The sequence below is a fragment of the Myxocyprinus asiaticus genome, chromosome 4 (genome assembly GCF_019703515.2).
Source record: "Myxocyprinus asiaticus isolate MX2 ecotype Aquarium Trade chromosome 4, UBuf_Myxa_2, whole genome shotgun sequence".
Taxonomy (NCBI): Eukaryota; Metazoa; Chordata; class Actinopteri; order Cypriniformes; family Catostomidae; genus Myxocyprinus; species Myxocyprinus asiaticus.
The window spans coordinates 13,050,838-13,069,511 of NC_059347.1; the positions used below are offsets into that span (position 1 = coordinate 13,050,838).

The following is an 18,674-nucleotide window of genomic DNA, read 5'->3' on the forward strand; positions in this document are numbered from 1 at the left end:
TGAAAAAAGGACTGCAGTAATATTGCATCAAAATTACCATACCTAAAGTAAATTACAGTAAAGAAACGACTGACTATGTTTTATGACCTGTGAGGCTTACATTTATAATAACAATCACTTATATTTTTGTATCTGGCTTAGATGGCGCCCCCTGCTGTTTATTCAGTGTTTGAAGTATTTGGACACTTAAAGGTATAGTTGAGGTATAGGTCATGATAATATGGCATGGGAATGGTATGTCACCATTCACTTGCATTGTTTGGACCTACAGAGGTGATATATTCCTCAAAAAAATCTTCATTTTTGTTCAGCAGATCAAAGAAAGTCATACATATCTGGGATGGCCTGAGGGTTAGTAAATGATGAGAGAATTTTCATTTTTAAGCCACGCGTAAAACATATCAGTGTGATTGCATTGAACAACAAAACATCAAACCAAGTGACATTTAAAATAATAATAATAATAATAATAATAATAAAATAAATAAAACATGCCCTAGATCTTTTGCTGTTACTTTAATCCAACTCATTCCAATATCATTTTAGTGGATGCATGAAGTCAGTTTCCCTAAATCAAGTTCAGACAAGTGTCCATATACTTTTTTTGTCTTATCAAAAAGATTATTTAAAACCTATCAAACCTCTTTTAGTTAAATGTTTTGCTTGAAAAGTGTGTTTGTGCTATTTTTATAAAAAAAATTTTTTTACAAAAAACCAAACAAAAAAATGCTACTTGGTTTGATACTTTGATCGAATGCCATTCATATATTTTCTTTAAAATGTGATTTATGTGTCCAACTTCTTTTTGGGGCCACTGAATTTGAGAGGCATTATTAAAATAAAATATATTTAAAGTTTAACCAAGCAACAAGGTTTCTCCATGTACAATAATCATGTTTTTATTGCGTAAACTCTTCACAGAAATAGTGAGGATTTTCATTCTTAATATGAAATAACATTTGAAATCTAAATAAAGATTTCAACACTATACAAAAATGTTTCATCTGAATTCTAGAAACTATAAGCCTATACATTTATGCACAAATATAATACTGCAAATTAAAGGGATAGTTTACCCAAAAATTTTAATTCTCTCATTTACTCACCCTCATGCCTTCAAAGATGTGTATGACTTTCTTTCTTCCCCAATGTATGGAACCTTTCTTACTTTTCCATGTCTTAAGAAGCGATATAATATGTGTGGGTGAGAAACAGATCAATATTTAAGTCCTTTTTTACTATAAATTCCCCTCCCTGCCCAGTAGGTGGTGATATGCACGAAGAATGTGAATCGCCAAAAACAAATGAAGAATAATGTGAAAGTGGAGATCTTAGTAAAAAAGTACTTAAATATTGATCTGTTTCTCACCCACACATATATCACTTCTGAAAATAAAGATTTAACCACTGGAGTCGTATGGATTACTTTTATGCTGCCTTTGTGCTTTTTGGAGCTTCAAAATGTTGGCACCCATTCACTTGCAATTGTAAGGACCTAAAGAGCTGAGATATTCTTCTAAAAATCTTCATTTGTGTTCAGCAGAAGAAAGAAAGTCATTCACATCTGAGATGGCATGAGGGTGAGTAAATATTGAGAGAATATTAATTTTTGGGTGAACTATCCCTTTAAGTGATCAAATGATCCTTAAAACAGAAGCAGCATTTTAATATAAGGTCCAAGTGTAATGTCCCTATGCAAAGGACTCAGAGGTGTTGATGAGGTCTCGAGGTAACGTCTCTCTTGCCTCCTGCATGCGTTTACGGGCCCTCTGGAACGCTTCTGAAATCACAAACACTCTAAATCATTAAAGAAAACTTTTACATCTGAAATAATGTTCATCTGTTTTTCAGTCAGTAGCAAGGTGTTATTAAGCAATCGATAGCCATAGCAACAAGATTTTTTAACTTTCTGAAGAACATGTGAGTGGTGCTTGCCAGTGTAAAAGTCACGCCATGATGCTAGGATGTTCTCTAGGTTTTTACCAGGGTATTGCAATGCAGTTGCTTGTATATTCTGGGTGATTGCTAGGTGGTTACTTATTGGTCCTGGTCAAAAGAGCCCACCATCAAGTCTCTTTGATATTTAGGTCCCAAGATATGACTTGGGTCCCTAATTCTATGTACAGCAAGTCTATTGGATTGTTTTCACCTGTCCTATCGTCCATCAGGTGACAATTGTAAGTCTAATCGCTTAGAACAGTTATAGCACACTTCTCCTCGACAAGCCACACAATTTGAGGTAACATTAATGTCTGTTGCTCAAATGTGCGGGATGAGTTACGAACCGAAGTTTAGTACTTAGGGTTAGGGGTTCTAAATATGAGCAGTAATACTAAGTAATGTGATTCAAAAGCAATAAAGGACCTAACTGAATTCATTACGACATGTCTTACCTAGAACATTATAGACAGACCCCTGCTGACTGTGGCCGCCCAGTTGATCCAAAACAGTCTGTCTCCTTCTCTTCAGGGTACTGGCATCAATAAAAGCCCTAAATACAGTACAGCAAGCTCTAACAGTCTCAAAGGGGCAAAACAATACTGCTGCAATCTCAGTGAAAATAAACGATTAATTGATTCTGTTGGCCAACCTGGCATGTTGTATGCAGTTAAGAGTAAAGGTCACACTTCCAGTAGTCTGGGTGCGAAAGCCAAAGCGACTCAATCGCTCTCCCTGGAAATGAAAAGTGCTTTTACAAATATTCAACATTAAATTGTTCACTTGAATTAATGGACTTATTAATACAAATCCTCACAGCAATAAATGATTAATGAGTCACCTTAAAAGTTCCAGGTATCCTGACATAACTGATGTCCTCGAGTTCAGGTGCTCCACCGATAAAGAATCGTCTCAATTCAGCAACCATGCCAGACTGTAGGGGCCTCCATGTGGGACAAGTCATTTTGTGACACCCTGAGATCACAACAAAGAGATGACTTAAGAAGCTGATACAAACATACTTGTAAAAAAATGAAACAATTATCCTGGTATCTACATGTTCTGCAGTTCATTATGTAAATGATTCTTCAATGGAATCATATGTGACAAGTTACCATTTTTGTGATTAATAAAGAGGTAATATACTACCAGTATATGAAACTATCATTGAGATGTCCTATCCATTTGGATTCTGTGATACATTTGAATCATCATTTAAAGGAATAGTTCACCAAAAAATGAAAATTCTCTCATCATTTTCTCACCCTCATGCCATCCCAGATGTGTATGACTTTCTTTCATCTGCTGAACACAAACAAAGATTTTTGGAAGAATATCGCAGCTCTGTAGGTCCATACAATGCAAGTCAACCAGGTCCAAAACTTTGAACCTCCTTAAAGCACAAAGGCAGCATTAAAGCAATCCATAAGACTCCAGTGGTTAAATCCATGTCTTCAGAAGCGATATGATAGGTGTGGGTGAGAAACAGATCAATATTTAAGTCCTTTTTTTTCCCTATAAATCCCCTCCCTGCCCAGTAGATGGCGATATGCACAAAGGATGCAAATTGCCAAAAACAAAAAAAGAAGAATGTGGAAGTGAAAGTGGAGATTTATAGTTAAAAATGACTTAAATATTAATCTGTTTCTCACCCACACCTATAATATCGCTTCAGAAGACATGGACTAAACCACTGGAGTCTTATGGATTACTTTTATGCTGCCTTTATGTGATTTATGAGCTTAAACGTTTTGGACCCAGTTGACTTGCATTGTATGGAACTACAGAGCTGAGATATTCTTCTAATAAACTTTCTTTGTGTTCTGCAGAAAAAAGTCATACACATCTGAGATGGCATGAGGGTGAGTAAATGATGAAAGAACTTTCATTTTTGGGTGAACTTTTCCTTTAATCTGAGTCATCATTCAATTTGAGACATCATCATCATTCAATCATTTTACATCTTAATTTTGTGTAGTTAAATATTTAGCTAAGTACTGATGTTGACTTGCAGTTGAGTTATATCAATTAATTGGTTTTACTAAGTGTAAATGTATGTTCCAGTATGATACTGTCACTGTAATTGAGATCCTGATTTTGTTTTTGGCCAAATAACATTTCCTGCATGCAAAGTAAAGTGTCAAATGTTGTTTATGGTCCCAATATAAAGGGTTGTCCTACCCGGTGTGGAAGGAATGACCAGGAACCCATAGCCCTCGGTTCTGTACCGCTGCCAGAAATCCAGGGAGAGAACTTTGAAATACAACACTGGCCACTGGGTTAATGATCCTGTAGAGAACATTGATTTAGTAGCCAGCAATGATTTATCACTGTAGTTGGATTAACAGTGTTGGTTCATTTTCATATCATCAAGAGGTTGTCTATATGATATATGTACTTAAGTTACAGAAGCAATCAAAGGTCTCACCATCAGACTCATCTTCTTTTCTAAAGAAGGACTCAAAGCTGAATGGATAGGAGAAGAAGGCTACATCCTCCTATAAAACAGAGAACATTACAGCTTTCCACATCTCCATGAATACAAAGTTAGTTGATAAGGCAACTAATATTATGTCTTACCTTCCCCAGACTGCGTGTGCGACAGGTCTGTGTAACACCAGACAGACACTGAAAGGGAACACTAGACCAACCTAAAGAACATACAAAGAGCATGAGCAACTCACAGAAAATATATAAATGGAGTAATACAGTGGCCCCCAAAACTATTTGGCACTTAAGCCACACTATGTAATATATACATTTCATTACATTAGAAATAATTTCATCCACTTTTCCATTGTTCCATTACTTTAAACAAACTGGTCATTTCTAGTGGAACAGTTACCCTTAAAGAAATAGTACACCCAAAAATGAAAATTCCCTCATCATTTACTCACCCCTCATGCCATCCCAGATGTGTGACTTTCTTTCTTCTGCTGAACACAAATGAAGATTTTTCAAAAAATATCTCAGCTCTGTAGGTCCTCACAACGCAAGTGAAAGGTGGCCAGAACTTTGAAGCTAGAAAAGCACATAAAGGCAGCATAAAAGTAATCCATATGACTCCAGTGGTTAAATCCATATCTACAGAAGCAATATTATAGCTGTGGGTGAGAAACAAATCAATATTTAAATCCTTGTATACTATAAATCTCTACCTTTGACCAGCCCCAACCAGTAGGTGGTTGAATGTGAAAGTGAAAGTCACTTCCACACCAGAATGTAGAAGTGAAAGTGTAGATTTACATTAAAAAAGGACTTAAATATTGATCTGTTTCTCACCCACACCTATTATATCGCTCCAGAAGATATTAATTTAACTACTGGAGTCTTATGGATTACATTTATGATGCCTTTATTTACATTTTGGACCTTCTGAGTTCTGACATTGTATTCACTTACACTGTATGGACCAACAGAGCTGATATATTTTTCTAAGAAATCTTCATTTGTGCTCTGCAGAAGAAAGAAAGTCATACACATCTGGAATGGCATGAGGATGAGTAAATAATGAGAGCATTTTCATTTTTGGGTGAACTATTCCTTTAAATGAATGCTGACTTACTATTTGGTAAATCCAGGAAGAAGTGGACATAAAGATTGTCATACTCATAACCTTGTGCAGAAACTGAAATAAGAAAATCAGATTAGATTAATTACATTTGAGACTCAGTTTTGGAAAAAATTACAAACATATTCCAAACACTGTACTATTCAAGCATGCAAATAAACTTCTGATGTTATACAGTCTTGTCCCAGTAAATAATATATGGGCCCATTTTAAATTCATGAGCCAAACCCCTGCACCCATATTTACTAGACTGATTAGGACAGTAATAATACCCACCAATCTCTCCATTTACAATCAGGCGAAGTATCCCTGGAGGCGGCTGAAGGAAGTGATTGAACAATCAGAATGAAAGGTTTACATGCATGTTTTTTTGGTAATACCATGACAGAATGAATTTGGATGGAAATTATTATTCTTACCATCTCAAAGTCCTGGCCAACCAGGCTGTTAAGGTAATCTTTGTGACGTGTGTACAGCTACAATGAAGACAGAAAGTGTTACAATGATGACTGCACTAAACAGAGGAACAGCAATTCATCAATGAGCTCTTGTGCAAGGCAATGAACCCCATTTTGCTCTGGGCCAATGTCCATACAAAAAGCACAATTGAAGTCAATTAATTTGGAGGGTAAGTATTTGTTAAAAAAAAATAACGAAGGTTCACCCAAAAATGAACATTTCATCATTTACTCACGCTCATGTCTATGGACACAAAAGGAAAGGTTTAGCAGAATGTCCAAGTTGCTATTTTCCGTACACCAAAATCCTGTTTCTTTGTATGAAAAAGAGCATCTTGGACATTCTTCTAAATGTATTCTTTTGTGTTCCACAGAAGTAAGAAAGTCAAATGGATCTGGAGCAAAATGAGGGTGAGTAAATGTTGAAAGTTAAAATTTTTAGGCAAATTATCCCTTGAATTATCTAGTCAGAGAGCCAAACCACCGATCAAACACATGGCTGCCGGTGAACTGATTCTCAGGGACATACATCTCTGTACATGTGCTGCTCTCTCTCTTTCTCCTCTGTATGAATGCTTGCTGAGGTGTTCTCCACATAGAGTCTCCACACCTCTCTCTTCTCCCCCTCCGTCTCCACCCTGTGTCAAATACAGTCAAATACACCTTCTAAAATCATTAATCATAAATCTAAAGAAGTTGAAGCAATGGGTCTTGCCTGTAAGCTCCTCTGTTGTTATTAAAATCTGGTTTTATTATGATTACTCCATTGCTGTCTGCTCTTACGGTGCATAACACATACTCGTTCTCTTTCAGACCCAACCTGTAAGACACAGAGGGGCTCAGTCAGATGATGGCTCAGATGTCCCATGGGGTTGATTCACATTTAAAGATGCACACAGTGATTTTTTTCAATGAGTGCCACCATGTTGAGTACAATGGCATTGGTGACTGAGAACTTTTGTTCTTGCATGACACTGCATCTACACCACTTGGTATCAGTGCACCATAAAAAAACAAAACTATTACTGGTGCACCTTCAACAAGGACCCTGATTATTTCAGTTTGATCTTATACAGTATAAACAGTATTGTCACACTTACTTCCCTGAAGGCCCAAGGTCTCCCATGATGTACATAGTCTGCACTGGTGTGTTGATGGTGTGACTGTTCTTTATGAACTCCTCTGAAGGCTCCCAAATGATTAAACGGGACTTGGGAACATTGGACTCTCTGTTGAAAATAATCAAAAATGACATAAATCTCCTAAACAATAAAAAACAACAACACTGTTAATCAGCAACTTTGTCATGTTTACTGCATGTACACTTACACAGGACGTCTCTCTTGCCTCCTGTGTCTAACATTGGCCATGCGTTCTGCTAAAAAGGTTGGCGTGGACTGAGCTGGGGTCAGAAGACTCTGAGCTTGCTGTTAACACAATCACAACTGTTAGACAGTAGAAAAACAGTAGAAAGTTTATTAGAGATTGACCAATATTGGTTTTTAATGACTGATACAATACTGAATACAATATTTTTGTTTTTAAGTGTCCGAATACTGATTTGCATTATTGATTTTTAATTCTTATTTTATTTCTACTTTTAGGTACATTAACAACTTATTAATTTATCACTAACCTCTGGTGAACTGCTTTACAAAACTATTAATAATACTGAATTAATTTGACTAGTTTTAGTTGCAGTATACACTTGTTTAAAGCCCCTCACTTTATAAATATTTAAAATGTCAAGTTTTTTGTGTCAACTAAATATCGGTCAAACCAATTTTTGGTCGATCTATAAAGTTTATATATACTGTGTATATATACAGCATATAATGTATGTCTAAATTATTATACAAAGTATTTTATATATACTGTCTAAATATTGTGTAAGTAACAAAAGTAAACACAGAAAGCTCATTTTAGGTTAGTGAAAAGCAGTCTAGTCTTAATGTATAATGATTGACGGATCAACTCAAGCAGGTGAACTGGTCAAATTGCAAAAAAAAAAAAAAAAAATCTATTACTGTCTTCAACATAAAAACATTTTTTAAAGTTTCAATCTACTTTTGACCATAAACAGCATCTTAAAATGCACATTTATGGCAGAGCACTCTGAAACGTGATGCAACCAAAGTGAGACACTCCCCAAGACCGTCTGTCTGACACATGTATACATCCTGCACAGACAAACATTTTACATCGCACAGACAGAGCGTGTTATGTAAGGGACTGACAAACTCAACTGAAAATTGGTTACTGTCTAGAGTATGCCAATAATAGGTTTATGGAACTTAATATGAGATATATGTATAAAAAAGATATTGAAGTAAAACAAACAAAATATTCTAAAGCCACTTTTTGTATAGTCTAATCAATACTTTAATCTAATAGTCTGCCACATTAATGTAATATATTTGAATAATCTGAATTATTATATTTATTATTATACAGTATATTATATTTATAATATTATATATATTAAATTAATTACAATAAACAATAAGTGATTGAATGCCCTAATAATAAGTAAATCCTGTACCAGGATGCTGAAGAATTATACAGTATATTCTACTGAATGAAATTAAATGCTGTTTTTTGATGACACAATGGGTATTTTCAAAACTGCATTTTTGTGCCCCTAAAGGGCACTTCAGGAAGGGGATGACACTCGAAAGGGTTGTTCCAAACAAAATTAAGAAAGTTTTTTTTTTTTTTTTTCCACAAAGGGCCCTTTTACAAGACTTTTAGTGAAGGGTATATTCAAACTGTAGTGCCACACTCTCTTCAGAGTACCCACATCAAGAGCTTTGTCCTCTGGAGTGAGTAGGGCACAGGGATGTTCACTTTCGATTGTAATTCGCCCAATGTGCTCAATTTCCAATTTAGGATACAAAAAAGCTATTTAAAAGTTTAACCAAAACATTTACTCACCCTCAGGCCATCACAGATGTGTATGACTTTCTTTTTTCTGCTGAACACAAATGAAGATTTTTACAAGAATTTCTCAGCTCTGTAGGTCCATACAATTCACATGAGGTGTTCCCCATAGGATTTTGTGAGATTGTGGTGGGTGGACCTCGAACTCTCTAGTGGGGTCCGGAGGCATGCTCCCCCGTAAGAAAATGTTGTACATCTTAAAGTTAAATGCATCAATCTGCTACACTCTGAGAGCAAAATTAAGAGGCTAGATCTCTGAAGAACTTTGTGCTCTTGTAAACAATTTTGTTCTCTTGTAGTAATTTAATCATAAACACATTGGTTTTATAGATATGAATGGTAAAAAAGTCACAACCACAAAGCATAAACGAGACGGAGTTTAACGCAGTTCACAAATAGTCAAAACACAAAATTGACTAGAGCATACATTTTAGCCAGGGCTCGACATTAAGCATTGTCATATGCTTGTCCTCTGGACAAGTAAATTGGTCATTCACTTGTCCGAGTAAAAAGTTACCTGTCCGGAGAGAAAAAAGGACATTTAAGTTACATGCTCAAGTAATATGTCAAAGTTTATGTTGTATATTTTTGTAAAATTATGACCAATGCCCAACCTAATAGTGTACCTATGCAATCAACTCAACTCTCTGCAACAGAAATGTAAACTGCACTGGGCAGGGGAGGAGGCTGTTGTCATATGGTAATTATTTTATATCATGTATGGTAGTCAGATTAAGAAAAGCCTCCATCGCCATCATTAACAGCAGGGATGCTCATAGTTCTGTGGAATAAGATCTTTTTCATCATGTTATTGCAGCAAGATCTACACATACAATAAAAGCTATACATTATCACAATACCAAAATTTCAGTTGTCGATAGTGAAATTTGACGATTCACAATACCAGCTTCAAATACCACAACAAGTAATAACACTAACTATGGAAGAATGGTTTCAAGTTCTTAAGTAATTATTCAAGACTAGTAAACAATCAGTAATAAAATAACAATAAAAAACAGCAATGAATAGAAATAATTACAAATAATACAACAAAAAATACAAATGAAGAACATTCAGTGCTTTTTTAACAGCTAAAGTTTTTAACAGCAGTATCAAGTATTCAAGGAAACTTTCAGAATGAAATGCAACATAAAACTACTACTGTGTGATTATATTACATTAATACTTTTTAAAGGTACTAAATTTACACTGTCAAGAGCAGTGAGTGGTTTTCTCGTTTTCTTGTTCTGGTTGTTTAATTATTATAATGACACACTAGACAGCAGCAGGTCTATTAGCTTACATTTATACTTACAAGTCCGACATTTTAATATAAATCTGCTGTTTACATTCACTTTAGACATCACTCTCTGTGTTTACATGAATACCTCACCAAGACGGGCATTTTGGCAGAATTTTGAAATGTATTTGAACACGCGCATGTTCAGCACACACACATACGCCGCCTGTCAATCAAACAGGGCGCAGCTGTTACTAGATCTCTAGCGAATTATAAAATTACGTGCTCTTGATTACTTTCAACAGCAGAATCAGAATATGAACTTTCTGAAAAGTGACACAGGCCTAGGCTATCACAAATTTAGCTGGTTATTTTTTTGTTATTGACGTTTTAATCAGTCTGCTTGTCTGGTCAGGCAAGTAAAATTAACTTTCACTTGCCCCTTCAAAAAACCACTTGTCCCAGACAAGCATTAATGTCGAGCCCTGTGAGCAATCAAAGAAATTAAGCAAAAGTGGTTACCTGTGTTGAACTTTCTCCTCAGATGCTGAAAATAGTTACGTTGTCAGTGCCGCTGGTAATAACGTTACCATTAGATAATTGGTTTCAGTGAGTGTGTGTGTGTGTGTGTGCGTGGGGGGTATGTTCACGTTGTTAAGAGATCTTTTATGTTATTATGAGATGTGTAAAAATATTTTCATTTCATTATGAAACTGTGGTAGGCCACAGTCTAGGTAATTATTGGGAAACACTGAACAACTGAAGTCAATGGTGACCAAAACTTTGAAACTTTATAGATATATAGATTTAGAGTGACTTAAGGCTTAAAGAATGACTTAAATATTGATCTGTGTCTCACCCACACTTATCATATCGCTTCTGAAGACATGAATTTAACCACTGGTGTCGTATGAATTACTTTTATGCTGCCTTTATGTGCTTTTTGGAGCTTCAAACATCTGGTCACCATTCACTTACACTGAATATACCTGAGCTGAGATATTTTTCTAAAAATCTTTGTTTGTGTTCTGCAGAGGAAAGAAAGTCATAAACATCAGGGATGGCATGAGGGTGAGTGAATGATGGGAGAATTTTCATTTTTGGGTGAAGTATTTCTTTTAAAGAAAAAATGGTAGAAGCATCCAACCTCTTCCCATTTGGCAAAGCGATCAAAGTCTGTGTAGGTGAAAATACGCTGGTTTAGCCTCCCTTTAGATCTTTCCATTGCCAGTATGTCAGTATGATACTGATGCTCCAGTGGCGTTTGACAGTTTGACTTGGTCTGGTAAAGATCCACTTCATACTGTAAATAGGTGACAAGCAGAATTCATCAGATGTACCATGAACATAGTTCTCTCTCACAGCCTTTAGTGCCCTCACGCTAGTCACCTACCTGACTGAAGAACTTCTCTTGCCAACCGACCACTAGCTCCTCCTCATCAGTGGCTGCAACAGACAGAGAGAGAGAGAGAGAGAGAGAGAGAGAGAGAGAGAGAGAGAGAGAGAGAGAGACAGTCCATAATAAACAAGAGAATAGCAGTGCTTTCTCGCCACTTTCTGTCTGTGTGTTTTACATACTGGAGGCTGATGGTGTCTGTGAGCTGAAGGTCTCCAGCTCTATAACTCCTCTCTCCTGCTGAGACAACACTTGCTGATGTAGGTGTTGAGACAGAGCAGCTGTGGAGGTCATGCGCTGTATGCGGACTCTGAGACAGAAACACAGTACTAACAAAACACTATCGAGTACTATGCTTTTACCATGGTGTTTTGACATGTACCATGGGAATACCATGTTGTTGTTGTTGTTTTTTTACATATACCACAGTGATACCATGATACTTCAATGTTACTATCATGATACTTCAACGTTACTATCATTATACTTCAGCGTTACTATCATGATACGTCAGCGTTACTATCACGATACTTCAACGTTACTACCATGATACAAAATGTGTCCAAAAACATGCCATTACTATAGTACATATTGTTAGTGGTGTCAACAAGCAAGCTTCTTCGTCGATTTAACAACATTTAGATGGACAAATACACAGGATGAGTAACACAACAAGAATATGGCGGCATAACTTACCGAATTCGTAAGTTTTTAACCGCATCCCGTGAACGGTAAACCGCTTCCCCGGTGTCAGTGCACCATCCGTCGGCCATATCCGCCACTGGGTCTCAAAAGATAAAAAACTTTTAGATTTAGTGTATAATGTGCATCGATTGATATTAATTAAACTCACGTCAAGAATGGAAATGTTGTTTACTAATTTAACTAAACATCAGAGCGTCTCGTTGCATAGTAACACGCTAACGGAAGCAGCCGGAAGTGAATATTGCGCATGCGCAATACAGGGATACATACTCGCTGTTCTCAAATCAGCCTGCGCTGCTTTCCCGCTCAGAATACAGATCCGGTGTTGGTGACAATAGCTGATCTGGGAGCAGCTGCGGTAGTGAACGCGCTCCACGCTTCACGTCGACACTGACAACTGGCAATGAACAGAAAGCAGTCCTATTCCTCTGGATTCACATGGTTGTTTAAAGCGTTTGCGTGGTTTTTGAGGTCGGTTTACTGTCTGATATCTTATATTGTATTTTTTTGTCAACTAAAATGCAATATTGTGCTTTTATGTGGATCAGTTGAAGGGCAAGCTAGCTTTCTGATTAGCAGTTGCAGCTAAAACTTCAGCTGACTCAGAATTACTTTTGTTAAAAGCAACATGTTTACCCATGATTAATGTATTTTATGAGAAATTAATTAATTTGATTTAAGTATTAATTCAATATTTGTGAAAGTTTGCTTGTGTGCTCCGCAGTTTGGGTGAACTTGTACATTAAACCTGCTGTAAACCAACTTAAACCAGCCTAAGGTGGTGTTTTGATAGTTTCCCTGGCCTAGCTGGTGTTCAGCTGGTTTTGCTAGTCTTCCAACTTGACCAGCTGACGAGTGCTCGAAACCCATCAAGTCAGACTGACCTGACCAGTGTAAACCAGCTCAGTGGCCAGCTAAGACCAGCAAACTATCTTATGCTGGTTTATTTGAGTTGGATACTGTCAGTGTGAGGCACGCCTTTGGAAATAATCATATTTAGGGCAATATGCAGGTGTGGAAAAGAGCCTTCCAAGTGTCCAACCAAGCTAAGAAAAGCCGATGTTTGGTTGGCCTGAATGAATTATATTTATCACCAGTTTCTCTCACCCAACATGCAACCTATGGTTGCACAAGAGCACTTTTATTGCAGAGAGACAATGTTTTAATGTCAGCAGAGAGAAAGAATGGCTCTACCTCTAAGAAACTCACAAAGACATTAGTGTCTAGGCAGCACAAACCTCTTGCTTCCCAAGACGATATCCCCAAATCGATAAAAACGTTGAGCAGAGCATCTCAAATTGCTCCTTCAGAGAGAAAATTGTCTTCAGAGCTTCAGAAACTGAGGTTTGAGGATTTCAGTGAGTCAGAAACTAAAACGATTTTCAAGATACAAAAAGAAACTGAGCCTAATGAAGCCAAACGGCTGGAGATTGTGTTTGGTGTGGCCCCATGTTTGCTGGCCCTCATGCAAGGTAGGAGGAGACCAAGTCGTCTCTTTGTAAAGGAAGGTGAGGGGCCTCAGAGAGATGCGATTCTGAGGGTTTCCCAGGAGGCCCTCAGATGGGGTGTACAGATACAGAGGGTCAGTAAGCAAATGCTAAACAAGCTGTGTGATGGTAAGGTGCACCAGGGCTTGTGTCTGCAAGCAAGTTCTCTTGGCTTTATCAAAGAGGAAACACCTGTAACATCTCACAATGTAAAGAATCACAGGACATTATGGCTGGTTTTGGATGGAGTGCAGGATCCGATGAATTTTGGTGCCATTTTGCGGTCCGCGTACTTCCTGGGAGTGGATCGGGTGGCCAGCAGCATTCATAACAGGTGGACACCAATTATATTCATTTATGTTTAATTATTTAACTGTAGAATTTAAAGAGTTGTGATGATTCCTTTTGTCATGCAGCCTGTTGGTGATTAAAACAAATGTGCTTTTAAATTAATTCTTGATGTTTGATTCTGATCATCTGCTGTCTTGTTAGCTGTCCTCTGACACCCACAGTGAGCAAAGCCAGTGCAGGTGTGATGGAGGCCATGGAGGTGTTTGGCTACAGCAACCTGAAAGATATGATAAAGGTATGGAACTGGAAGTTAATCCAACCCATAGAAATAGGAAAGAGCTGCAGATTGGCAAATTTGCATTACAACAGGTGGGTCTTCTGCAGCAGTCTGGACTATGTTTCTGATTGGCATATTATATTTTTAAATATTAGCATATTATATTATCTAATTTTATTATATTATTAACTATACGCTGCTGTATGTATTGGTAATTCAATGCCTATTAAACGTTTTCAGTGCAAGCCGTTGTCATTCACACCACTGCTGAACATTTACGAGCATATCCTAATAACTTTTTATGTAACGTGTTACATTTTAAATTCTTGTAATCAGATTACAGTTACTGATTTTCAAGTTAAATTACTTGGGTTACACATATTTCTGAAAATATAATATTTATCTAGAGTACGTGTAAAACATGAATTATATTCATATGTACGGCTGTTTGTGTTTCTGTGTGAGCTGAAGTGTGTGTGCGACCTAATCAGAAACAGAAATGAATAAGGCTGGGTATTGATACAGATTTCCCAATTAGATTCCGATTTACAAGCTTTTGATTCGATTTCGATTCAATATCCATTCATAGGGGTAAATTTATGTTATAACGTCCCTTTTGTTTACATATGAATATATTATTTTCAAGCTAATGCTGTTAATTATAAAGGGGACCTTGTAACTATAGGTATGAAAATATTAATAGTTTTTCATCTTTTTGGCTGTTTAAAAATAAACAAACCCATGAATTCAATCAATAAATAAGATATTATATTTCATATATTATTTTTGTTACATATTTATTGTTTAATTGCATAATTTCTACTATTTACAAGTATTTACACTGATTTGTTGAACACGTGGTAATACCGGTACTGTCTCTTTAACAAAACTGGCATTTCTGTAAAGAGCGTCTGTAAATGAGTGCATGTTTACGAGAAAAACTCAAACAGCTTTATCTCATTTGAGCTATGCATGATTAGAATTAAGTGTTTATTTTTTTTATTGTTTTTGATCAACAACTGACTGGAAAGAACAGAAAGATTATTAAAAGAGACTTTATTCAATGACAAATGGGTTGCATGGAACTCGTCTTTGGACACACATTACACAGAATGAGTCAAACCAAACTTTTACTCTCAACTTCTTCACCACTATACTACACAATCACTGGTGAGTGAAATCCAAACATTTACCAGCCAGTTGCCAAATATATATACATTTTAGTCGCATAGTGTAAAAAACTAAAAAAATCTTTGTTTTTCATAAGGTACAGTTATTAGTCAACAGCATTTGCCGCCCAATCATTCAACCATTTAAACAGGTCATATAATTTTTTTATCATTTTATTTCCCCCCACTTACATACAGTCAGTGCTGGATTGTAGTCCATAATGTTATCTCTTGTATTGTATTTTTAAAGTAATTTAATTTGATTGGTTTTTGATTACTTTTGAATTACTTCTGATTTAGTTCTTGTTTATTTGATGATACATGCATTTGAGTAGGACAAGCTTGTATCATTTTGATAAAATGTTGCTTAAATGTATTTAAGAAAATGTACTTAATGGATCAGAATATGAGAATTTATATGATTTTGTGGTATTTTACTATTTGTCTGTTTCTGTGTGAATGTAAAAAAGGCACTTAAAATGTTGGTACACCGGCAATTTTGACATTAGAAATGTTATTATGTGTGGTAAAAGATCAGGGCTGCGTTTCCCAAAAGCATTGAAAGCTTAAATTGATCATAGAGACCATTGGCGCCAATGGTTTCTATGATCTACTTAGGCTTATGATGCTTTTGGGAAACGCAGCCCAGACCCGTTGAAAAAGCGCACACACATACAATTAAGAATTCTGATTAAGTATGGAAAATGTTAAATATTTAAAAAGAAGAATTAAAGGGATCAATACATTATAAATAATTTAATGCTTGATGAATATGTACATCATGTAATCCATAAAAAAATCTGATTACGGGCATTTTAAAACTTAATTTAATCTAATTTCAAGTACTTTATTTTGTTTATTTGATTATGTAATCCAGATTAAAAGTAATCAGTTACCACCCAGCAGTACATATTGTGATGTTTGTGTAAAGTTGAAAACTGTAGTGAAGTAAAAAAACAAAACAAAAAAACTTTCTGCTCTGAAACGTAGGTTTTCATAGTACAATAAACATTTATTTCAAAAGGTTGTGGAAAATTTGGGAGATTTTTTATGCAGATTTTTTGTCTTTCCAGTTGTTAGACTATAGAGGGCAGTCAAAGAATACAATTGTGATTAAGTTTATGTCAGTTCTGTCCTGCTGTCCTCATTTGAGAGTTGAGAAACACACACTTTTTTCAATCAATTGAATTTCCTCAAGTTTAATAACCAAATTTTTATGGCAATATAGGTGAAAGCGGAACAAGGCTGGGAAGTAGTCGGCACTGTTGGGTTAGAGGAAGGAAATCCTGAAGTCCCAGTTGTGCCGTGTTCAGATTTCAAGATGTCAAGACCTACACTGCTGTTAATGGGTATGTGTCTCTTAAACTTGTTTGGCCCCATACATGTTGTGTGCTCGAAGTTGTTCATATACTAATCTCTGTGTGGTGTCAGGTGGGGAAGGTAATGGTCTGTCTCCTGAACTGCGTCAGCTGTGTGATGTCCTGCTCACCATCCCTCCACAAAGAGAACTGCTGCCTGGTTTAGATTCGCTCAATGTTTCTGTAGCCACAGGTACAACAGCTGAATTACGTCTTAATGGCTGGTATACATGGCAGGGCTCAGCAAAACTGCTGCCACAGATCTTTAAAATTTGGGAACAAAAAATGTACCCATCATGGTGAATTTTTTTTATATTTGGGTTGGGTTTTTTCCAAAATCCTTAAACCAAGACCAAAATGTCTAATTCATTCTAGAGCCTTCAAGCTACAGTATATCCACCAAACATCAAAATCAGAAAAGAGCTGTTTAATTTAACACGTGGGACTAGCGAATCATTTAAAATATGATTTTCTAACAGAGCGTTTATTGTGTTATAATATCTTGTATATTATTAACAGCCACTTTAGCATTTGTTTTTGATTTGTTTTCATAGGAAAAGCCAGTTTATTTCATAAACAATTTTATATAGTTAACATAAAATATGCCCTTAAACATCAATCATTTTCCAGGGGGCAAATATTGTTTTTGTTTGTTTTGTTTTTTAATAATAAGAAATTGCTGACACTGCACTAAATACTTTCCCAGTGATACTATACAAATGAATGGCTCTGTAGCCTAAGTTTCTTTTATCAATAAAACCGAAATATAACCATATATGAAAATATAATGTACAGTCAAGTTCTCTTCTGTCTCTTTTGCACAGACAAACAGGTTTCTAGGCTTCAATTTGATACCATTTATTAATGAAGATAATTGACTATATGGATTATGCATGAAGCTAGTTCAGTTGGCCTTTTTTAATGTGTTGCTCTTTCCCTCTCATAGGCATCCTGTTGCACTCTCTGCTGTTCTCATACACAGCCAGCTGATGATGATGATGATGGCAGCATTGACAAGGCTGCCTCATTATTTACTCAGGCGTCTCTCATTAGCACCCTACAGTGATTAATGACTGGATTACTTCATCAATTAACTGTGTGAGGGTTTGGAGAGGCCCATTGATCAGATAAAGAGAGCCTAGAGATGCATTCTGGCCCAGTGACCGCTCTGTGAACACAAGACCTGCGCTGTACTGGGTCTCTATCAACTCAGGGAAAGCATGCTGTTTAAACACTTCTGTTGAGATTAATAAACATGTTAATTTGATCGTGTGCTTTATCTGTGTAAACATTTGCCAACTGAAGATAAAAAAAAAAAAAATTGTTTGTTAGTTTTACTTTGAATGAATAATCAAGATGATCTTTATTGACATTAATTAGAAAATACCCATGAAAGCTGAATATGTTAATTATATATAAGGAATAACTGTTGGTGTCAGTCAAATCTTGTGTTTCAATTGAAGCAAGGAAATCAGACCTGTTGTACAAAGAGGTAACAAGAGTTTTAGTGACCCAGAAATAGTCTAGAATCTTACATATTTTTTATTCATTTTACATCATAACATTTCCTTGTTTTAATGTGTTCTAAATTCTAAGACTTATTTCCTTGGGTAAATTTGATTTTAACCCCAGATTTAGATGTTATGTTCAATCAGTAGTACTTAAGTTAGTTCAGCAGGTGGCACTGCATATACTGGATGTATTTAAACCTTCCTATGGCTTGACAAGACTAGAGATCAGGTTTGAGTTTTTTTTTTTTCTCTGAAGTAAGATGAGGGCTTGGTCAAAGTATGCTGCTGCTAGACCTGTACCGTTGAGAAGCATTTACGTAAATTTCACTGAAT

General features: G+C 36.1%; 2 protein-coding genes across 3 annotated transcripts; one reads left to right on the forward strand and one right to left on the reverse strand.

The window, feature by feature from the left end:
* Positions 1 to 879: 879 nt before the first annotated feature.
* Positions 880 to 12,460, reverse strand: mks1 (MKS transition zone complex subunit 1). 2 transcript variants are annotated; one of them, XM_051696132.1, is made up of 18 exons: positions 12,240 to 12,460; positions 11,726 to 11,853; positions 11,541 to 11,593; positions 11,295 to 11,450; positions 7,297 to 7,394; positions 7,068 to 7,196; positions 6,683 to 6,787; positions 6,497 to 6,605; positions 5,929 to 5,985; positions 5,786 to 5,828; positions 5,504 to 5,566; positions 4,519 to 4,589; positions 4,367 to 4,436; positions 4,120 to 4,227; positions 2,780 to 2,913; positions 2,591 to 2,673; positions 2,394 to 2,491; positions 880 to 1,780 (listed from the first exon to the last, which is right to left on the reverse strand). In XM_051696132.1, exons 1-18 carry the CDS (start codon positions 12,314 to 12,316, stop codon positions 1,692 to 1,694), a joined length of 1,671 nt encoding a protein of 556 aa, XP_051552092.1. In that variant the 5' UTR covers positions 12,317 to 12,460; the 3' UTR covers positions 880 to 1,691. The 2 variants fall into 2 exon arrangements, with proteins under 2 accessions (XP_051552092.1, XP_051552093.1); XM_051696133.1 differs by lacking the exons at positions 11,295 to 11,450; positions 11,541 to 11,593; positions 11,726 to 11,853; positions 12,240 to 12,460 and adding an exon at positions 8,902 to 8,926.
* A 155-nt stretch (positions 12,461 to 12,615) lies between these two features.
* Positions 12,616 to 18,097, forward strand: mrm1 (mitochondrial rRNA methyltransferase 1 homolog (S. cerevisiae)). Its single transcript, XM_051696165.1, has 6 exons — positions 12,616 to 12,719; positions 12,973 to 14,069; positions 14,228 to 14,321; positions 16,701 to 16,821; positions 16,904 to 17,023; positions 17,777 to 18,097. The coding sequence occupies exons 2-6, from the start codon at positions 13,255 to 13,257 to the stop codon at positions 17,818 to 17,820; spliced, it is 1,194 nt and encodes a 397-aa protein (XP_051552125.1). The 5' UTR covers positions 12,616 to 12,719; positions 12,973 to 13,254; the 3' UTR covers positions 17,821 to 18,097.
* The last annotated feature ends 577 nt before the right edge of the window (positions 18,098 to 18,674 follow it).

Bases quoted from the DNA above. Each gene is read 5' to 3' on its own strand.
- mks1 (XM_051696132.1), bottom strand. From the start codon at position 12,316: ATGGCCGACGGATGGTGCACTGACACCGGGGAAGCGGTTTACCGTTCA. The intron at 7,197-7,296 runs GTAAGTGTACAT...TATTTTCAACAG, and splicing joins AGGCAAGAGAGACGTCCTGT to AGAGTCCAATGTTCCCAAGT. The intron at 4,228-4,366 runs GTGAGACCTTTG...TGTTCTCTACAG, and splicing joins AAAAGAAGATGAGTCTGATG to GATCATTAACCCAGTGGCCA.
- mrm1 (XM_051696165.1), top strand. From the start codon at position 13,255: ATGCAGGTGTGGAAAAGAGCCTTCCAAGTGTCCAACCAAGCTAAGAAA. The intron at 14,322-16,700 runs GTATGGAACTGG...ATGGCAATATAG, and splicing joins ACCTGAAAGATATGATAAAG to GTGAAAGCGGAACAAGGCTG. The intron at 16,822-16,903 runs GTATGTGTCTCT...GTGTGGTGTCAG, and splicing joins ACCTACACTGCTGTTAATGG to GTGGGGAAGGTAATGGTCTG.